Raw genomic sequence first — 17,740 nt, 5'->3', positions numbered from 1 at the left:
GTTTTTAGAGTGGGGTGACATTAAAAAGCTACATTTGTTCTGCAAGAAAATAAAAATGAAAATAAACTTCAGCTCTCTTATTAAAATGAAGCAGTTGTTATGCTGCAAGCCCTCTTGTTAGCAAGACTTTTTCTTTGAGCAGATGTTATTTTCCTCTTAAATATCACTGGTGTCCTTTCTGCGATAACACTGAGTGATTATACATGTCTTTAAGTATAAGCTTCTTCAGTTAGCTCCTCTTGCTTGGCTGGAAATTCCCAAAGGACTGCACTGAGGCTTTTACTGTAGTGACCTGGCTACTGGCTGAATCAACCTATGAGAGAAACTCAAAGACTTTTAAACCTTTGAGTCATGTATACACCTAAACATATAATGCAGGGCCCAAAAACAGGAATTCCCCTTTAATGCTACTCTCTACATAAATTTAAAGACACTTAAACACTACAGATTACAGACTGTGTTCCAAATAAAGGCCTGACCTCATTTTATTGTGAGTCTGATCTGTAAACTGAGATTTGTAAGATACGCTTGTGCACTTCTTTTCTCCGTGGTCACTGCAGGCCTCTGAGTGCAGATCACCTTACAGCAATGCAAACCCTGCAGCCTCAGCCATCAGTTTGTTTAAAGCTCTGAATATCCCACCGGACCCTCCAGGAGACTGCGAGAGAGTCAGGAAAAGCGGCAATGGTTTGCAGAGGTCCCCCACACTAACAAGTGTCACAGTGATCCTGGGACGGTCCTCCCCCTGTGTGAATGCCATGTGAGAGGCGGCTCCATCCGTGCCCCCGCCACCTCCGCACAAGGCCCTCCATTGACTTCTAACCTGTTGAGGGACCACGGAGGACAAAGAGCGGCAGGGCGGAGCCCGTCCCTCCGACAAGCCTGTGAACAAACGTTAACACGGCTGCAACTGTCCACCCCCTGAATCACTGAATTTATTGACCAACCACAGAGCCCATTCAGGCCCTCCGAGGACTGATAAAGGAAGGGGGACAAGGATGCTGTGAAGGCCCAGGGAAGAAGCCCATGCTTAGGGGACAGGAGGGAGGAGAAGGGCTTTGTGACCGTCTGGTGGGTCACGGACCTTTTAGCAGACGTGGGCGCCTTTGTGTCATCTGTAAAATGAGGCTGACCGTAAGTGAGCATCAGGTTGGCCTTGTGTCCCGACTATTAATCAAGATGAGGCCCAAATGAGCGTACAACAACTAATGTGTGACAGGCGTTAATGAAGACATCGAATAGCAGCAGAAAATGGCAACTTTGACTATGAAAAGTGTTTCAGTTGCAGTTCCAGAGCCGTTTATTCCAGGCAGGTCTGATCTCTCTGTTTTCTGAGTCTCAGTAAACAAAGACTGTGCGCACATGCACGAATCTTGACTCAAACAAAAAAAACATATGGGTCAGTGAGAGAGACGATGAAGTCCAAAATGTTGAAAATCACACACGTCTGAGCTCAAGCTTGAGAAAATCTTTTGGAGCGAGTGGCTAGCTGTGAGGAAGAAAAGCTGTGTGTTTTAGCTTCTTTATGTCTTTCCCACCACTCCCCATCTGTTGCCCTAAGCACACAAAAGGAATACAGCAAGTGTACACAAAAACCCATATTGCTTTGTGGAGAGGCAACACTATCCACCAAACTACATGGCAAACACACAGAGTCAAAAAGCAGGACATCCCTGCTCAGCACACACCGGTGTTTACTGAAAAGATGATCTGTGCAAGTCAGGGAGACACACATGAATTCATGATGCCTCCTCATCCTCATCATGAATATTCCCAAAAAGGCTCTTCCCTGATCTGTGGGAGATTCCTTTCTTTTTGGTACAAGCGAGGACCCCCTTCCCTTATTCACAGACCCCCTAAATCCACCCATTCACTGCCTATAGGCCCTGATCTCCACATGAAATGATACCCCTCTTTCTCCTCCACTCTCGCAGCCTTTAAGCGCCCATATGCCAGGCAGCGAGGAGGCTGGGAAAGCCCATAATTGATCAGTAAGTCTTGGCTGAAAAAGTGTGACCAGGGTCAGCCCCCCACGAAGCACGCAAGAGTGGATTCATATACAGATTTATTAGGACGAGTGATGGGAGTTCTGCAGAGCAAACACAAGAATAAAAAAAATATCACATTGTAGAAATAAGAAAACAAGTAAGAATTATTTTTTACAATATCAAAGAACACAATCTCTTTGAAATGCTAATTTTGCATTAAAAAAAGAGATAATTTCTCAAATTTTGTCAAATTTATTTCATTTTCAAAATTAACTAGAAAAACAAGAATAAAACACCTGTAAAAACGTTCACAAACATCTTATAAAATTAAGATTAAAATCAGCTTCTATACAACTGTTACAGCAGCATGTCTCTAATGATTTGTTGATCTTTATGAATAAACATCAGCTTATGCAGTGCCTTAGTCATGTTAGACAGTACATTTACTTTTCTTGTCAAACATTTCACTCAAAAAAGTCATTATTGATTAAAAAAGAGGTTTCACAATGCAAACAAGGGGCAGAGAGATTACTTATTCTGATTCTCTTTTGAGCTTACCCTCTCATCTCCACACAGCCAATCACACAAACACAACAGCAATGGCTATAAAATGTTTTTAAAAAGGGTAGAAATTTCTGTTTCTCTCTTCCACAGGAAGAAATATGAGTATAGTAACTCTATGACAGAAATGCAGCAATTTATTTTCTCTCTGTCTTACAAATAAAACAGTACCAGTTATTTTATAAAACAGCAAAAAGTCAAAAGTCTCTAATGTGTATCCATGCTACCTCATACTATTTTACATTTTTAAATTTAAGCAGCAGCCAATGTTAGTGAAGCCCTGTATGCTTTTAATTCACAGTGAAGAGGAAAAAGATTCATCCAGTGCTGGTGAAGTAAACCTGGCAGAGTAGCTGTCTAACCATTGATCATGATAGATACAGTATGTAGTTCTCAGTGTCCAGTGTAGTTGTTTGTATGGCATTGACAAATGAAGTAGTAAGGAATAAAGTCTTCTGATATTCTTTTTCAGTTTCTTGCTGGGGTTTGATGACTAAGATTGACACCACTTTCGTATATGTACACTATACTATGTATGGACTATTTGGCCATATCTGTTAAAGAGTTCAAGAGTTTCAATCAGACCCATTACTACAGGTGAATCAAATCAAGCACCAAGCCAAGCAGTCTCTGTTTGCAAACATCTGTGATACAAATTGGTCATCCTGTCACCTTTGCAATAACACAGGTTATGAAATTTCATCCCTGCTTGATATTCCACGGTCAACTGTAAATGATATTATTAGACAGTTGAAGTGTTTAGGAACAACAGCAACTCAGCCATCAAACAGAAGACGACATACAATAACAAAGCAGATTCAACAACTTCTATTAGAGCTTTTCCATTACATCAGGAGATCTGCTTTTTTTTGCCACTTCCAAGCTACCCATCTGAGGACCCATCTAGAATAGCAGAATGTTGACACAGCGTTTTGAGTCAATGATGATGCTACACTTCAGCAAACACTGTTTTGCTCTGCCAAAAGAAGAAGAACCCATTGTTTCTGGGTGTTACTTCCACGTTTCTTTAGCTCTTGGTCATCAAACAGGTAGTTCAAAGTTTGATGCAGCAGTTGCTACTTAAACATGTCTGTGAGGTGTCTCCAAATGATGATGAACCACCCCATGGCGCATTCACAACAAATCACACGAACTGTGAAGTTTGGGGGAGGAGGGATAATGATATGGGGCTGTTTTTCAGGGTTTGGGCTAGGCCCCTTATCTCAAGTCAATCTTAATGCTTCAGCATACCAAGAAATGTTGAGCCATGCTATGCTATGCTTCCAACTTTGTGGCAACAGTTTGGGGAAGGCCTTTTTTTTCTATTCCAACATGACTGTGCCCCAGTGACCCCAACCCCATCATGCACCTTTGGGATGAACTGGAATGGAGATTGTGAGCCAGACCTTCTTGTCCCACATTCAGCCTGACCTCATAAACACTCTACAGAATGAATGGGCACAAATTCCCACAGAAACACTCCAAAATCTTGTGGAAAGCCTTCCAAGAAGAGTGGAGGCTGTTACAGCTGCAAAAGGGGGTCAACTCCATAAATAGTACATGTACTTGAATACAATGTCATTACAGTCCCTGTTGGTGTAATGGTCAGGCAGCTTAATACTGATTCAAAAGTGCTTCATTTTGCAGCTTGAGAGTCTCCCAGCTTTTTTTTAAATGCCAGTAATAGCTCTCAGGGTATGTTGTGACATTACCCGTAATTTCCACATACAATGGTTGCACCAAAGCTTTGCTCCAACCTAAGGCCAGCAATATTGCACACTGGAACTGTGTTCAGAGATAAGAGGGCACAAGATCACCTGAGAACAAGATCATTGGAGAAATACGAGTATGTAGACAGCAGATTACTTTTCCTCCTTGATTTGTTGCACAGTGTTTTACATCCCTGACTTTGTACCAGGAGATTGGGGTTCATATCCCAGTTGAGGCCCAATGAGTATCCAGATTAGGCCCTTGAGCAAAGTTGTGTTGGACATAAGCATGTGATCAATGACACTGTAAAACTGTAACACTGATTCGCTGTTGTTTTAGACATGATTCTATTATTTCATTGCTTCCGCCATGGGTAATTATGTTGTGGTTTCATGTAAAATTTGGTGGACTTTTCCTTGTCAGTGGCACTGTAGTAGCTCTGTACCCTAGTGATCTTTTGATGACCTTTTGCTTGTGCTGCAGGATGAGATTTAATGTTGATATGGTGATGATTTATGATATGGGGTCCGTGCATTGGATTGGACTAAGAGCAGAGTGGTGCTTGCCAGAATCAGGCTGGAGCCTGACAGTGACACTGCTCCGATTGCCTGAACAGGGAGCAATTTGCTTCACAGTGCACTTCGAAGATGGATTGCAGCACAGCCATTGTATGTGGATAGTAAGGGTAACTGCTGCACCAAATGGTCACACTGTTAGCTAGACAAGGAGAACATGTGTTTCTGATGCACATACACAGAGACTATAGTCTTGGTTCAGTCTTGGCGCTGTTTGGTGCATGTCTTCCCCATACTCTTTCCTCCCATACTCTTTCCTGTCTCTCTTCATCTTTCCTATCTAAATAAAGGCAAACAAAAGCCCAAGAAATAATCTTTAAAAAATAAAATACCTAGCATGAAGTCTGGTCTTCAATGTGAGTTTAGTGGGTAACTAGGAGAGACTCAACCACAAGTCATATCAATGAATGTTACCTTCTAATTTAGTACATTTTAGATAAATCAGATAGCACGGAAAGAGTAAGTCTAGCTTTTTGCCTGCTTTCAGGCTTTGTTCTACACTTAGCTAACCCGCCACTACCATTAAATTTGATGAGACACAAGAGGTACTTTTTATTTATAAATCTCAGCATCAAACTCTTAGTTTGAAACCAAATTAGAGCTCACCTATGTGACACACCATTATGGATGTTGTCATGTCATGAAGGTGCAGAGGGTTTTTTTGTTCCAGTGAGACTAAATAACATAAAGAAAATTAAATGAGCAGCTCACAGTGTCAAATGGTTTTTGCAGGAGTCCTCATATTTATGAGAATCTTGCCCTGATCTCTGGTATCCAGCAGACTCTCCGTTGTTCAATCTGACCGTTTCATTTCTGAGCTCAGCTCTGGATAAGTCCTATCAGACTGTCGGTTAGGCTGAGATAGTCCATGCAGTGTTTTTTTTTTTTTCTTTTTTGTTTTTTTTTTTCTTTTTTGTTAACTGTCAGAGAGGGTCAGAACTCTGGGATTGGGTATCGTTTGCATAGGTGATTGTCGAGGGTTTGGGGGGCCAGTCGGCATCATCCTGCAGCTCCAGGGCCACATGCATGTAGCGCGACCTAGGGGGCTTATTTGTCCTGCAGAACAACCACGAAAGGAAGGATGCACCCCAGTGGTTATTGGCCTCCTGGAAACAGATACAGTGACATCAGAAAGTTATAAAATCAGAGTGTGCTTTTCCAAGAAATCCTGTGAAAGCAAGATATTTAAAGAACTGACTGTCATTTTGGGACCAAATCACCAATTTTTTCAGACTTTTTCCAGTCTAATTTGCTGGAAATACCTCTGTAAGTTGCTCTCTAATTTCAAGATCACAAGGTTTAAAGGCTGTGCGACTCTCAGGCAGATTTTCAGACCAAAACAAATAATCTTCTTGGAAAACACCTCCTTCAGTTCCCACCTCCACTATTGCTTTTTACAATTGACCCACCCCTCCCTTCCTGTTTCACCAGCAAATGTCTGTGAGATGAAGACTAGCAGATAAGTGCTGATTAAATCTGAAAACAAGATTCTGCAACCAATTTCAAGAGAATACATGTATATAAAAGCAGATTAAGTTGTTATCTGTTACTTTGTAGTCCAAAGAAAATCTTTTCTCCTGTAAGAAAGTCTACTGGTCCTTCTTCAGTTTTAATCTTGAGATGGCACTCTGCCATTATGCCCCTAAAAATGGCCCTGAGTGGAGGGACAATTTTCCCCAACATGGTGGCAAGTCAAACAGATAGGAGAGAAGATTTGTATAAAAGTGCATATTAAAAGTATTCACCTCCTTGGATGTTTTAATTATACTGATGATATAAATCAGTCATGATCAATATATTTTGGCTTTGTTGACAAACAATTCAAATAAAAATCAAATGTCAAAGAAAACTGTGTCAGTGTCAAACAAAAATATGTAATGTAAAATAAGTGACTGTATAAATATTCACCCCCTTTAAAGTGACTGACCTATTTCAACAGAGGTCCAGCCAATTGGTCTAAGTAGTCTGAGACCCTCTTGAGTAGTCTTAGAATTAGTGAAACTGGGATCACCTGAGTGCAGTAAATGTGTCTCAAGTGATTGCACCTGTGCGTGGAAGGTCCAGTCAACAGTTAATCAGTATTCCTGGCTATTATTACACCATGAAGACAAAAGAACACTCCAAGCAACTCAGAGAAGAGGTTATTGAAAAGTAGTAGTCAGGGGATTAATACAAAACCATTTCCAAGGCACTATAGTTGAGTTATGTTTAGAACAGTTCAATCCATTGTCAAGAATTGGAAGGAATGTGGCACATGTGTAAACCTGCCTAGATCAGGCTGTTCTCACAAATTGAGTAAGGGTGCAAGGAGACTAGTGAGAGAGGCCACCAAGACACCTATGACTACTCCGAAGGAGTTACAAGCTTCAGCAGCTGAGATGGGAGAGACTCTGCCCACATAAACTGTTGCCTGGTTCTTCACCAGCCAAAGTTTTATGGAAGAGTGGCAAAGAGAAAGTTGCTGTTGAAGAGAATATATATTAAATATCAACTGGAGTTCATCAAAGGTCCTTAGGAGACTCCATGGTCAAGTGGAAGAAAGTTCTTAGGTCTAAATAGACCAAAATGGTGCTTTTTGGCCATTAAGTAAGACCCTAAAAGACACCAAATACTGCACATTACATACCAACATACCCTCCCCACTGTGAAGCACTGTCGTGGCAGCATCATGCTGTGGGGATGCTTCACAGCAGTGGGCCTTGGAAGGCTTGTGGAGGTGGAGGGTAAAATCAGTGTGGCAAAATATAGGAAAATCATGGAGGACAATCTTAAAAGTCAATGACAATGACCCAAAGCATACCGCCCAAGCTACACAGAAATGGTTTAACACTAGAACTGCCATGAATCTCTATGTACCTAAAACAGCCAATGGGTAAAATTTACCTGTTATTAATGTGCCTTGATTTTCATAAATTGCACTGATCAAGGACTATTAATTAACCACTGACAATGAACAGCTTATTGACCAGAGAAAGAGAACTAAATCATTGTTGGAGGATGATTCGTCACATAGAAAATCATGTTGGGACTTATTGCTAATCCTGAAACTTCCCCACCACCAGATTCTTCTACATTAAAAGCACTGAGATTATCTTTTGTCCTTTGTCATAGGCGAATATATTTTTTCCCCCTGTTGTATCCATGATGGATGTTGATCTATGACTTTTGATTAGGCATTGATGCATAAGAGAGAAGGTTTTTCCTTGGTGCAATCTTTTTATTGGCAGGGGAAATAAAACAGTGGGAAAATCAAGGCTTTCTTATAGGGTAAATCTTACCTGCATGGTGGTTCTAGATATAAATGTCCCTTAATAAAATTTGGGTTCAAGCAAGATTTTTTTTATGACACCAGGTGCTATAAAAAACTTTAAGGAAAAGTCAAAGACTTACAGTCTTTAAAATTTTATCCACATTAAGTAAGATAAAATTGAAGAACAGCCCTGGGTAAATTTTACCCATTGGCAGTTCTAGTGTTGAAGACAACAAGGTTAATTTTCTGGAGTCCCTGAGTCAAAGCCCAGACCTCAATCCAATCAAGCCAAATCCCCATGCAATCTGACAGAGCTTGAGCAGTTTTGTAAAAATGACAGAGTAAAATTGCAGTGTCCAGATGTGCAAGCCTGACTGAGACCTATCCACACAGACTCAGTGCTATGATTGCAAAATATAGCCAAAAGCGCATCTACTAAATACTGACTTAAAGGGAGTAAATATTGATGTAGTCACCTATTACGGTTAGTATTGTTTTTTACTCTGTATTTGTTCCCAATGTCATACATTAAGCCTTTAAAGCTGAAATAGTGTAAAAAGTACAGTATGTTGTGCATAAGGGTTGGGTTACAACCCTGTACAAGACTAGCTTGATGGATGGATGGATGGATGGATGGATGGATGGATGGCTTTTGCATTAATATTTTAAGAAACGTGCCTTGAAAATTAAGCCTTAGCTGTGTCAGAAAAAAAAGGTACATTTTTAATTGAAACACTCTGTTGTATTATAGTAGAACACAAGTTGACCTATTATATCAGTTTTATCACTCACTTAAATTATATTTAGTCTGTTCAGTCTGTACAGGTAACTATAAAAAGTAACATGTCATCAGAGGGAAATGTAGAGAAATGAAAAAGCAAGGCAAAACTGTGTATAAATCTATTGAGTGACAGCAGAAAAGAAAAAACAACAAAAAGCAAAGCTTCCAGACCTGAGGTGTGTCAGCAGAGGGGGGCTGTGAGGGCCGATTTAGCCCCTGATTCCCTCTGAAAACAAGCCTCCACAAGATGATGTCAAGGATCAAAATCTATGGAAAATTTCAGCGGGAATTTGGCAATTAGCCGATCATGATGATTTGTTTGCACACAGAAACAAACACACAGAGAAATAGCTCAAATAGACACACAAAACAGATTGACCAATTTTGTTCATTAGATAGAAGCGCTAAAGATCAACACATGCAAATCCCAGGATTCTAATTCAAACAGGAAATCAGTCACAGAGAGATTGTAAGGTGGGATGTTTTTATATCATACCTCTAGTATGAAAGACACAGCTGCATTCACAGCGATAATGATGACCAGAGTGACACGCCAGCTATGAGGAACACACACAATCTGAGAGAGGAAGCAGAGCAACAGGAAGTGAACAAACCTCAAGATCCAGCACACATTTACATCATATCCATGGCTTCATCTTAACTCTTCATTCACTTATGTAAAATTTCTTTTTCTTATTATCTTTCCATCGTCTCCAATTTCAAATAAGATCCCATTTCTATAAATATCTAATCTGATTTAGAATTAATTCAGAGATTTTGATATCAATGAACAGCTAATCCCTTCACTTTTGTGTTGTTTTCCTGAATATTGCTTCACCAAGACAGAAACCCTTAAAAGGAACACTGTATGATCAGTCAAGTTCATCTTGTTGGATAGATATTTGAATCTCTCATATGTAAATTTATATTGAACTAAAAAAAACTCTTAGATATCTTAGAGTGTGAAGGATACCACCTTTACAATAAGACAGTTCATGGAATTTCATCCCTGCTAACTAGTTCATTTATCTATATTATATACGGTATAATGTGTTTTGAGAAAACAACTGAAAATGAATTTATTCTATCCCAAGCTACATCTGCCAAAAAACAACATAAGTGACTTGTTGCAAAAGGGCAAAACTAAATGCATGAGTGAATGTCCTCTTAGGGCTCAATACCGCAGTATTAAGATTGTTTTCCTTTATGTTTCAGGAAACCACTGTTGTACTGGAACCCAAAAAAAAATTACTGGATCTAAATAAACCTAAGGTTTGTTGGGGTCCAGAAAACACACAAGAACACATGATCAGATGTTAGAATTAAAATTTTTCAAAAACACACTGGTAGCCAAAATCTGGCCACATTACTTCCATAAAAACTTTGAAGCATAATCTACACTCTTTACTGAATCCTATCATCCGGAGCAAAACCTAAGAACTGTATCAATGTGTACCTCCAGAAATTTGTCGATGGCAGGAACAGGAAACAGCATGATGAGGAGGAGAAACGTGTACAGGCCGATACAGGACAGCATGAATGGCCCTGATGAGACAGAAATACAAGAGATCAGGGTTTTTTTTACATCTAAGTGCGCGTAATTGTCAGCATGTGTTTGTCATAGTGATAAAATCCTTTTAAGAGAAGAAATTGTCAAACTGATTTGTAATCTAGACAATTGTATTTAGATAACAGGTCCTGGTTCAAGGTCAATAAGAACAAAAACTTCATTCACATATTTGTGTTTTTTTCCCTTTCTATGATGATCTTTGTAAGAAACCTTATTATGAAAAATAATAGCACAGCATATTCTACACTCTGCTGAAAATGATGGTATCTCTCATGAATCCCTTTGACTGTGAAGAGCTTTACCAGCTCAGCGTCACTCTTACAGTTCTTGTAGCTGGGCTGTCTGAAGGGTTTCCCCTTGGAGAAGACGATGGCCACAGAAATATACTGGAAGGTCGAGACGTAGAAGAGGGTGGTGTTCTCGTAGTTCCTGATGTTTTTGGGATCATGAGGGTGTGTAATATTTGGGTCTTGAGAGACGCTAGAAGTGTTACAGGCACTGTACAAGAAGGAGAGGGCAGAAATGAACAAACATTAGGATCATTGTTTTATTATTATTATTTAAGCCATTCTATTCACCAGTAAGCACATACAAACAAACCTGTGTAGCCAAACAAATACACAAACAGATGGGTAACAAGCTGTAGCACTGGCTTCCAAAATTATAGTAATAAAAATGAATACGTATAAATAAAAAAGAGGTTGATTAGAGGTAAACATTTGTATAATTATTCATTTATTTTACTTTTTTGCACAGTGCTCTTAATTTTTTTTTTGCAGCTCTGAAAGGCCAATGTAATACATATAAAACTAGAAAAGCACTCAAAGAGCGTAGACCTCTGCCATTAGCCCTATCTCCCAATAGTGAAGAATCCTTTAAAAAAATTCCTGGATCCGTCCCCATGTGCCCCCCACCATGGCATACACCGATTACTCCCTCCCAGGTGGGGTGGAAACACGGTGAGCAAAGCATTGGCTTCGTTATGGGTGCCAACAGATGCACCCATGGTCTCACCGGACAACTGGAAGTCATGGCAGAGGGTGAATATTCCTCTATTCCTCCCAGCATTGTGAGTATTCTCGCTACAATTCGCTGTTGTTCTCTCTGTTAGGCTCCAACTCGTCTCCTCGACTGGATATGCGTCTTTCAAACTCTATAAACTCCAAAACTTTGAATAGAAACAGCCAAAAACTGCTGCTGGGATTGAAGTTACTCATGTCTGCCATCTCCTGGTGTAAAGCGCAGCACAGAGCTCCACCATTAGCCCTATCTCCCAGTAGTACAGAATCCTTTAAAAAATTCCTGGGTCCAGACGGTGATCCGGATCACTCTCAAAATCTAATCAGTTCTTCCGTATGCCATTTCTGACATTTCCTGAAAATGTCATCAAAATCCGTCCACAACTTTTTGAGTTATGTTGCTAACAAACTAATAACAAACAAATGAACAAACCCACCTGATCACACAACCTCCTTGGTGGAGGTAATTAAAGGTCCTTTAAGGAACTTTTCAATTTTGGCGCCTCCTGCTGACAAAGCTTTACCTCTTTTCCCTTTGCTGATTTTGTCCTGTAGATGTGCATGTACTTTTTGTGTGCATAGTTCCCATAATTCTTTTCTTGCTTCTTTAACCTTTAAACTTATCACTCATTGAAATCTTTGCTGTAAACGATAGAAGACTCTTTCTACTGTAATTCACTTTTTCTGACATCTATCCCCCAGCAGCACTTCTTGTATTAAAAATAACAAATAAAATAGCAGAAATGGTCAGTGTTTACACTAATGGTTTTATTTTTGCTTTCAGGTCATAAATAGGTATCAATATTCATTTTAGTATCTTTAATAACCAGTTAAAAAAAAACTCCTAAACAGGAGCTTTTACAAATGAGCTTTAATTTGATTCAAGGATAATTGAAGGTACTAATAAGAGCGCATAAATCAATAGAAAAACACAGAATGCACCCAAAAATCCTCTTACACCGTCTGAAATCAGCCTAAAACAACAGTTTCAACAAACATAACCACAGATGTGAATACCAGTCAAAGGTTGTAGGCTATCATAAGAATGATGTCAGATTTTCTCACACATTACTCACTCTGACTCAGGTGTCCACATCTCATACCAGCTCTGCTGTCGCACTAAGAGAAAAACCATGACCTGGAAGACCAGCGAGGTGAGGATCTGAGTCAGGACCGAGAAGAGCAGCGGTCCAGAGATCAGACTAGATGGCGGGCGATGGGACACCAGCTCCTTCCACGCTGGGTTCAGACTCACTGAAGACAGAAATGCTCAGTCAGCTGCTTTATATGACTTACTTTAAGTTACTGCAATTACCTCAACAGACAAAGAGCATTCATTTTCTTCTCTTTCTGTACTCACTGGTGAAGGCGATGACAAGAATGATGGCGATGTCAATAAACAGGAACTGGAAGTCTCCCAGGTTGCTGAGGATCTAAAATATCAGAAAGTCACACAGCTGCAGTGAAGTTGGTCTAAAATGTCAAACCGATAGGACTTGTTACTGAAGAACAAAACCATGACACTTTGTGCTCTACGGCATTGTGTCACTCTAGCGGGATGTAAACCCCCCTCAACGTCTGTTTAAAGCCTGAACTCTCGTCTACTTGCTCCTCACGTCTGCCTCTTCATCTCATGTGGGAACCAAACCAGAGGCACCAAACAGTCTAGTGTTGAATATTGTTGCATTTTCCGCATTCACATCGTTTCTTACACATCGCCTGAAATAAATGCTTTTAGCATTTTTTTTTTAAATTTTTAAACTTACTCATTTCAATTTCAAAGTAAGGCAAAAACTTCAACATTAGTTTTTATTCATTGTTTTTCACTATGTATTAAAAGAGCTGTAAAGTGTCAGAGTGATTGTTTTGTTTACCGAGTAGAGCAGCGTGACGCTGAGATACTGGATGATGCTGTAGAGAGCCATGAACTTAAAAACACAGAACGATGTGATGAGGGCAGCACGTCCTTCCCTTTGGGAACAGGAAAATTAGAGATTAAAAAAAAGAAGATCAATATTTATATAAATATACAAATGATATATGTTTTCAAACACAGTTGGCACTAAAATTTACATAAAAGGAAACTAAGAAGGAGCACAAATATTCCCCCTCCCCTTTAACCTACTGGTCTTCTTAGTAACACTTTTTCTGCCCAACACACTTGCGTATGTACGTACACAACCCAATATAGTAAGTGGCAGCGTGCATGAAAGTGGCAGCATGCATGGCAGCCAACCACCCGCGTTGACATTTCTTTATACTATAACAATGCAGTCTTTTCTGCTACAATGGAGGTTTTTTTAATTTCTGAGATGGCAACAATGGACTTTTCCTTTCTTTCATATTTATTGTTGAGCTCAGATGGACAAGGCCTTTGCTCTGCTAATATGATGGTTTCTAAAGAGACAGGGGATATTAAGAACTGACTTTACAGCTCTATTCACTGACGACTACCCTGTACTCGAGCACAGCTGCATTCACAAGGCCCGCACTCATGCATCATGCCCAAGACTACCTCTTCACGCTGGCTGACTTTGGGGTCAAGTGTACTTGGATCCAGCCTGGGTCCTTAATGTGAAACCACCCTGAGTTAAACTATGAAGCCACCGCTGTAATTAAATTAAGAGCATGACTGGATTGGTTAAAGAGATGCAAAAGACTTGAAAACATGATGTAAATAATTTCGAACAAACAGTTTGGGATGTGTCTGAAATATATTATCCATTAAACAGTAGAATGAGTGAGCATGTACCTGATGAGGTTGGGGACACAGGAGATGTTGGGGGTGGAGGAGGTGAAGGGTGAAGCTACAGAAGCCTCCAGTTCAGATAGCGAGATTCCACTGTGAGCTCTCTTCAAAGCCTGACACACAAATAGGATTTCATTATTTTCAGCCTGCACAGAGCATTTTATACTTCTATTTTACATCTTTCAGTTTGTATTTCACAATGCTGGGGCCTTGTTTTAATGTTTCTCTATTGTGTTTTTTATTTTGCATTTATATATGTTCATGTTTTTAATAGGGCTGTCTGCATGAATGCATTTACCTTGATGCAATTAAGATACAGAATTAATGCATCAACAATTCTTAATCGAATGTTTTGCCTTCCCGATCAGCACACTTGGATAAGCCACTGCAGCGTCTCCCTGCAGCCAAAGTGATGTAGAATAAATATGTCTCATTTCTGTTTAAATAAAAACACGTGGACAGCTCATGAAACATTTTGATTTTTTACTGCCCAGTAATTTCCATTCAATCCTTAACAATTTAAGTTAATGTCATAATTTTACATAAACTTACTTATTTTCTTTCAAAATAAAAGCAGGTCTACATCCAACAGGAAGTTAATCACCCTTAGTTTAAGATAGTACAAAAATCCAAATGTAGTAAAAGCTGTTTTAAATGTAAAAAAGTGGAATTTTTGTACGCTGCCAAAAGGAGATTAATTGCAATTTACTAACTAACTGGGTGACACTTGATGTAAAGGGCCATAATTACCTAACAATTTCATAGTAATACATTTTAATTATCCAGTTATTTTTTCAAGAATAAGGTAGTATTTACCTAGGAATTATTTGTCAAATAATAAATCTGTACTATTAAGGAACTATTCACTAAGTAATAATTATTAACTATCAAGTAAGTGCTCGTACTATAATAATAATAATAATAATAATAACAATAATAATAATAATAATAATAATATATACTCAATAATATGCTCATAATAATATTATTGCAGTTCTCTGGTTTTAGGTCATATTTTACCCTAACCCTCATAATATTGTAACAATCCTCTGATAATTAGGTGGCATTTTACCAAGTATTTTCTAAGAAATAAGATGATTATTTCTAAAAAAGCTTCTTGATAATTCCCAGGTAATTTCTTTATTTTGTCCTACTAAATTAAAGCAAGTCCTTTCTGAATATTTTTCAGTAATTAATAGGGTTAGGAGTTGGTGGGGAATAAAATACCACCTAATTACCAGAGAATTGCCACAATATTATGAGGAATTATTTAACAATCAACACATTACTAGGTAAGTACTTCCTTAGTACACCATATTTTGAGTTATCATTCCTAAAATGCCAACTAATAACAATGTAATCAATACCTTATTCCTATGAAATTAGAATATAATTACAACTTATTACTAAGAATTTAATAGGTAATTAGGGCTCAGGAAATTACAGTGTTACCAAAAATTGCAAGATAAATTCTGATTAAATATTTTGATAATTTTTAAATGTGTTTAATGGTTCTTTAAATGTACCATTATGCTTAATTGTATCATCTTATCTTTTAAAGAGTAACCATTTTCAGATGAAAGTCAGTACACATGGATATTTAGCAGCAGTGTTGATCAGATAGGGTCCAAATATCAACATTTCAGTAAGAGGGGGTTTTAAAATTAATTCATTTTGTTGGAAAATGCATAGTGACTACCCTCTGTAGGTTGAAACATGGTTACTGCAAATATATGTTTCTATTGGCTGAACCGTTGGCAGGTGACGTATATGGTGCCAGCTTTTGTCGCCATGGAGAACAACAGCCACCGCCCACTAACTTCAGTATAAGCAGCCAGTAGACAAAATTTGAAGGAAACGACGGGCCCCGCCGATCAGAGCCGTCGCTGTGACACTACAGGATCGTGAGTAGTAGAGATCTTTTCCCAAAGATTGCAAATAACCATGTTTAACTTGAAACGAGGTTGATATCATACAAGCTTGTTCTCTCTACAGGAGCATACTGCATCATTTCACACTCAGGCAGCTCTACCTGGATAGTCATGACATTATGGCTAATAATCACACCTACAAAAGCGCGGGACTACATGAGAGAGACTGTGACTTAACCCTCCTCCCCCTCAAAGCCTTGTCCATGACCTAAAGGCATTTTCTAAATGTATTTTAAGGTAGATGCACCTCAGCCGAAGCTCTGGGGTTTAGATGCTCTTTAAAAGATCAGGTCAAAGAGAAATTTCTGCTTTTGCATGCAAAAGTAGACAATATTGTATTTTCTATTCCGATTCTTATATTAACTGTGTTGAAGAAAAGACTCAAGTGTAAATGTTGAATATTTGACACTTTTACATGGCTACAGATATTGTGCAGAAACATGTTACACTTGATGGTTTATATCCTGAAAATAAGCTTTAAAACATGACACATCATGTAAAATTAGCCTTTAACAGTGGTTTAAATTTCTATTAAGCTGTAGTATGCCAGGTCAACCTACCACTTGCAATCTTGCACAACTATTTTAAACAAATTCCGTCAAAAAAAATTTAATTTTAGGTGTTGAAGTAGTAATTTGGCCATATTTGGTGAAAGATTTTAATACTCAAAATCAGAGTCCTTTTTCTCTTAATTTTTTTTTTGTGCAAATCTGCACAGATCTGTTCAGCCATTCCAACCAGTGTGAAAAGGCAGCAGTCTGGCACTAATTAGACACATTTATTATTCACAGAGTCTAACTCTCTGAATAAACAGACATGATCATTACAGTCTGCTTGTGTTCACTTTTTAAGAGTACATGAAAGTAAGCTCTTGAAAAGAATAAACTGGATTCTAAATAACAAAAGACAGAGGTTATTTCTATATAAAACATAAATCTTGTGAAGTCATATCTCAGCATATTAAATGAATATAATTCGCACTTACTCCACAGTCATTCGCCCCATCACCACACATCCCAACAGTGTAGCTGAAAGAAAAACAGAGGAAATAAAAATTGTACATTTGAATCTATAAAACTGTATGAATAGACTGAACTTGAAGGTGCAAAGAAACATGATACTGACTCGATGCTTTGCAGGACCTCCACCAGCTGAGTCTTCTGGTCTGGAGCCATGCGAGCAAACACTGTGCCTCTCAGCACGAGCTGCAGTGCCCCCATGTGGAGAAGTAAAGGATTACAACAGCTAGCACATAACCTGGACCACACCTGGTTTTCTGTTACTTATACTCAGTCAAACTATCATTATGATTGGCTGACTGTTTCAGGTACCTTCTGGATGAGATGAGGGAAATGCTCCATGATGACAGCGAAAGCTTTTCCACTCAGAGCGAAGTGATAGCTTCGTTCTGGATGAGTGACCTGTTTATCACATTCATCTTCTTCTTCCAGGTTTATCTCCACAGTCTGAGGACAGACCAAGGAGCAGTCAGAACAAGTACACTAGAAAACCACCAAATTCTACAAAATCCAAATTTTGACAAAATATAGACAGTTGCTTTGTAGAATTAAATTGCTGATTGGCTCCACTGATTTGTTGTTTATGA

The 17,740-nt window shown here is 38.9% G+C and overlaps 1 protein-coding gene across 1 annotated transcript in view; it reads right to left on the bottom strand.

Moving 5' to 3' along the window:
- Positions 1–3,829: 3,829 nt before the first annotated feature.
- Positions 3,830–17,740, bottom strand: part of LOC121520381 (probable cation-transporting ATPase 13A3) — a 38,881-nt gene continuing 24,970 nt past the window's right edge. The window contains exons 22-33 of the mRNA XM_041803794.1: positions 17,466–17,600; positions 17,260–17,339; positions 17,120–17,162; positions 14,207–14,316; positions 13,329–13,425; positions 12,815–12,887; positions 12,531–12,708; positions 10,758–10,933; positions 10,322–10,410; positions 9,362–9,442; positions 9,037–9,132; positions 3,830–5,940 (exon numbers count right to left, since the gene is read on the bottom strand). Of these exons, the coding sequence (XP_041659728.1) occupies positions 5,758–5,940; positions 9,037–9,132; positions 9,362–9,442; positions 10,322–10,410; positions 10,758–10,933; positions 12,531–12,708; positions 12,815–12,887; positions 13,329–13,425; positions 14,207–14,316; positions 17,120–17,162; positions 17,260–17,339; positions 17,466–17,600 (1,341 nt within the window). The 3' untranslated portion in view covers positions 3,830–5,757. The remainder of the gene's footprint in view (positions 5,941–9,036; positions 9,133–9,361; positions 9,443–10,321; positions 10,411–10,757; positions 10,934–12,530; positions 12,709–12,814; positions 12,888–13,328; positions 13,426–14,206; positions 14,317–17,119; positions 17,163–17,259; positions 17,340–17,465; positions 17,601–17,740) is intronic.

Source organism: Cheilinus undulatus, linkage group 13 (genome assembly GCF_018320785.1).
Source record: "Cheilinus undulatus linkage group 13, ASM1832078v1, whole genome shotgun sequence".
Classification (NCBI taxonomy): domain Eukaryota; kingdom Metazoa; phylum Chordata; class Actinopteri; order Labriformes; family Labridae; genus Cheilinus; species Cheilinus undulatus.
Note: the sequence above shows the minus strand (reverse complement) of the source record. Positions and strands in the feature narration are given on the sequence as shown.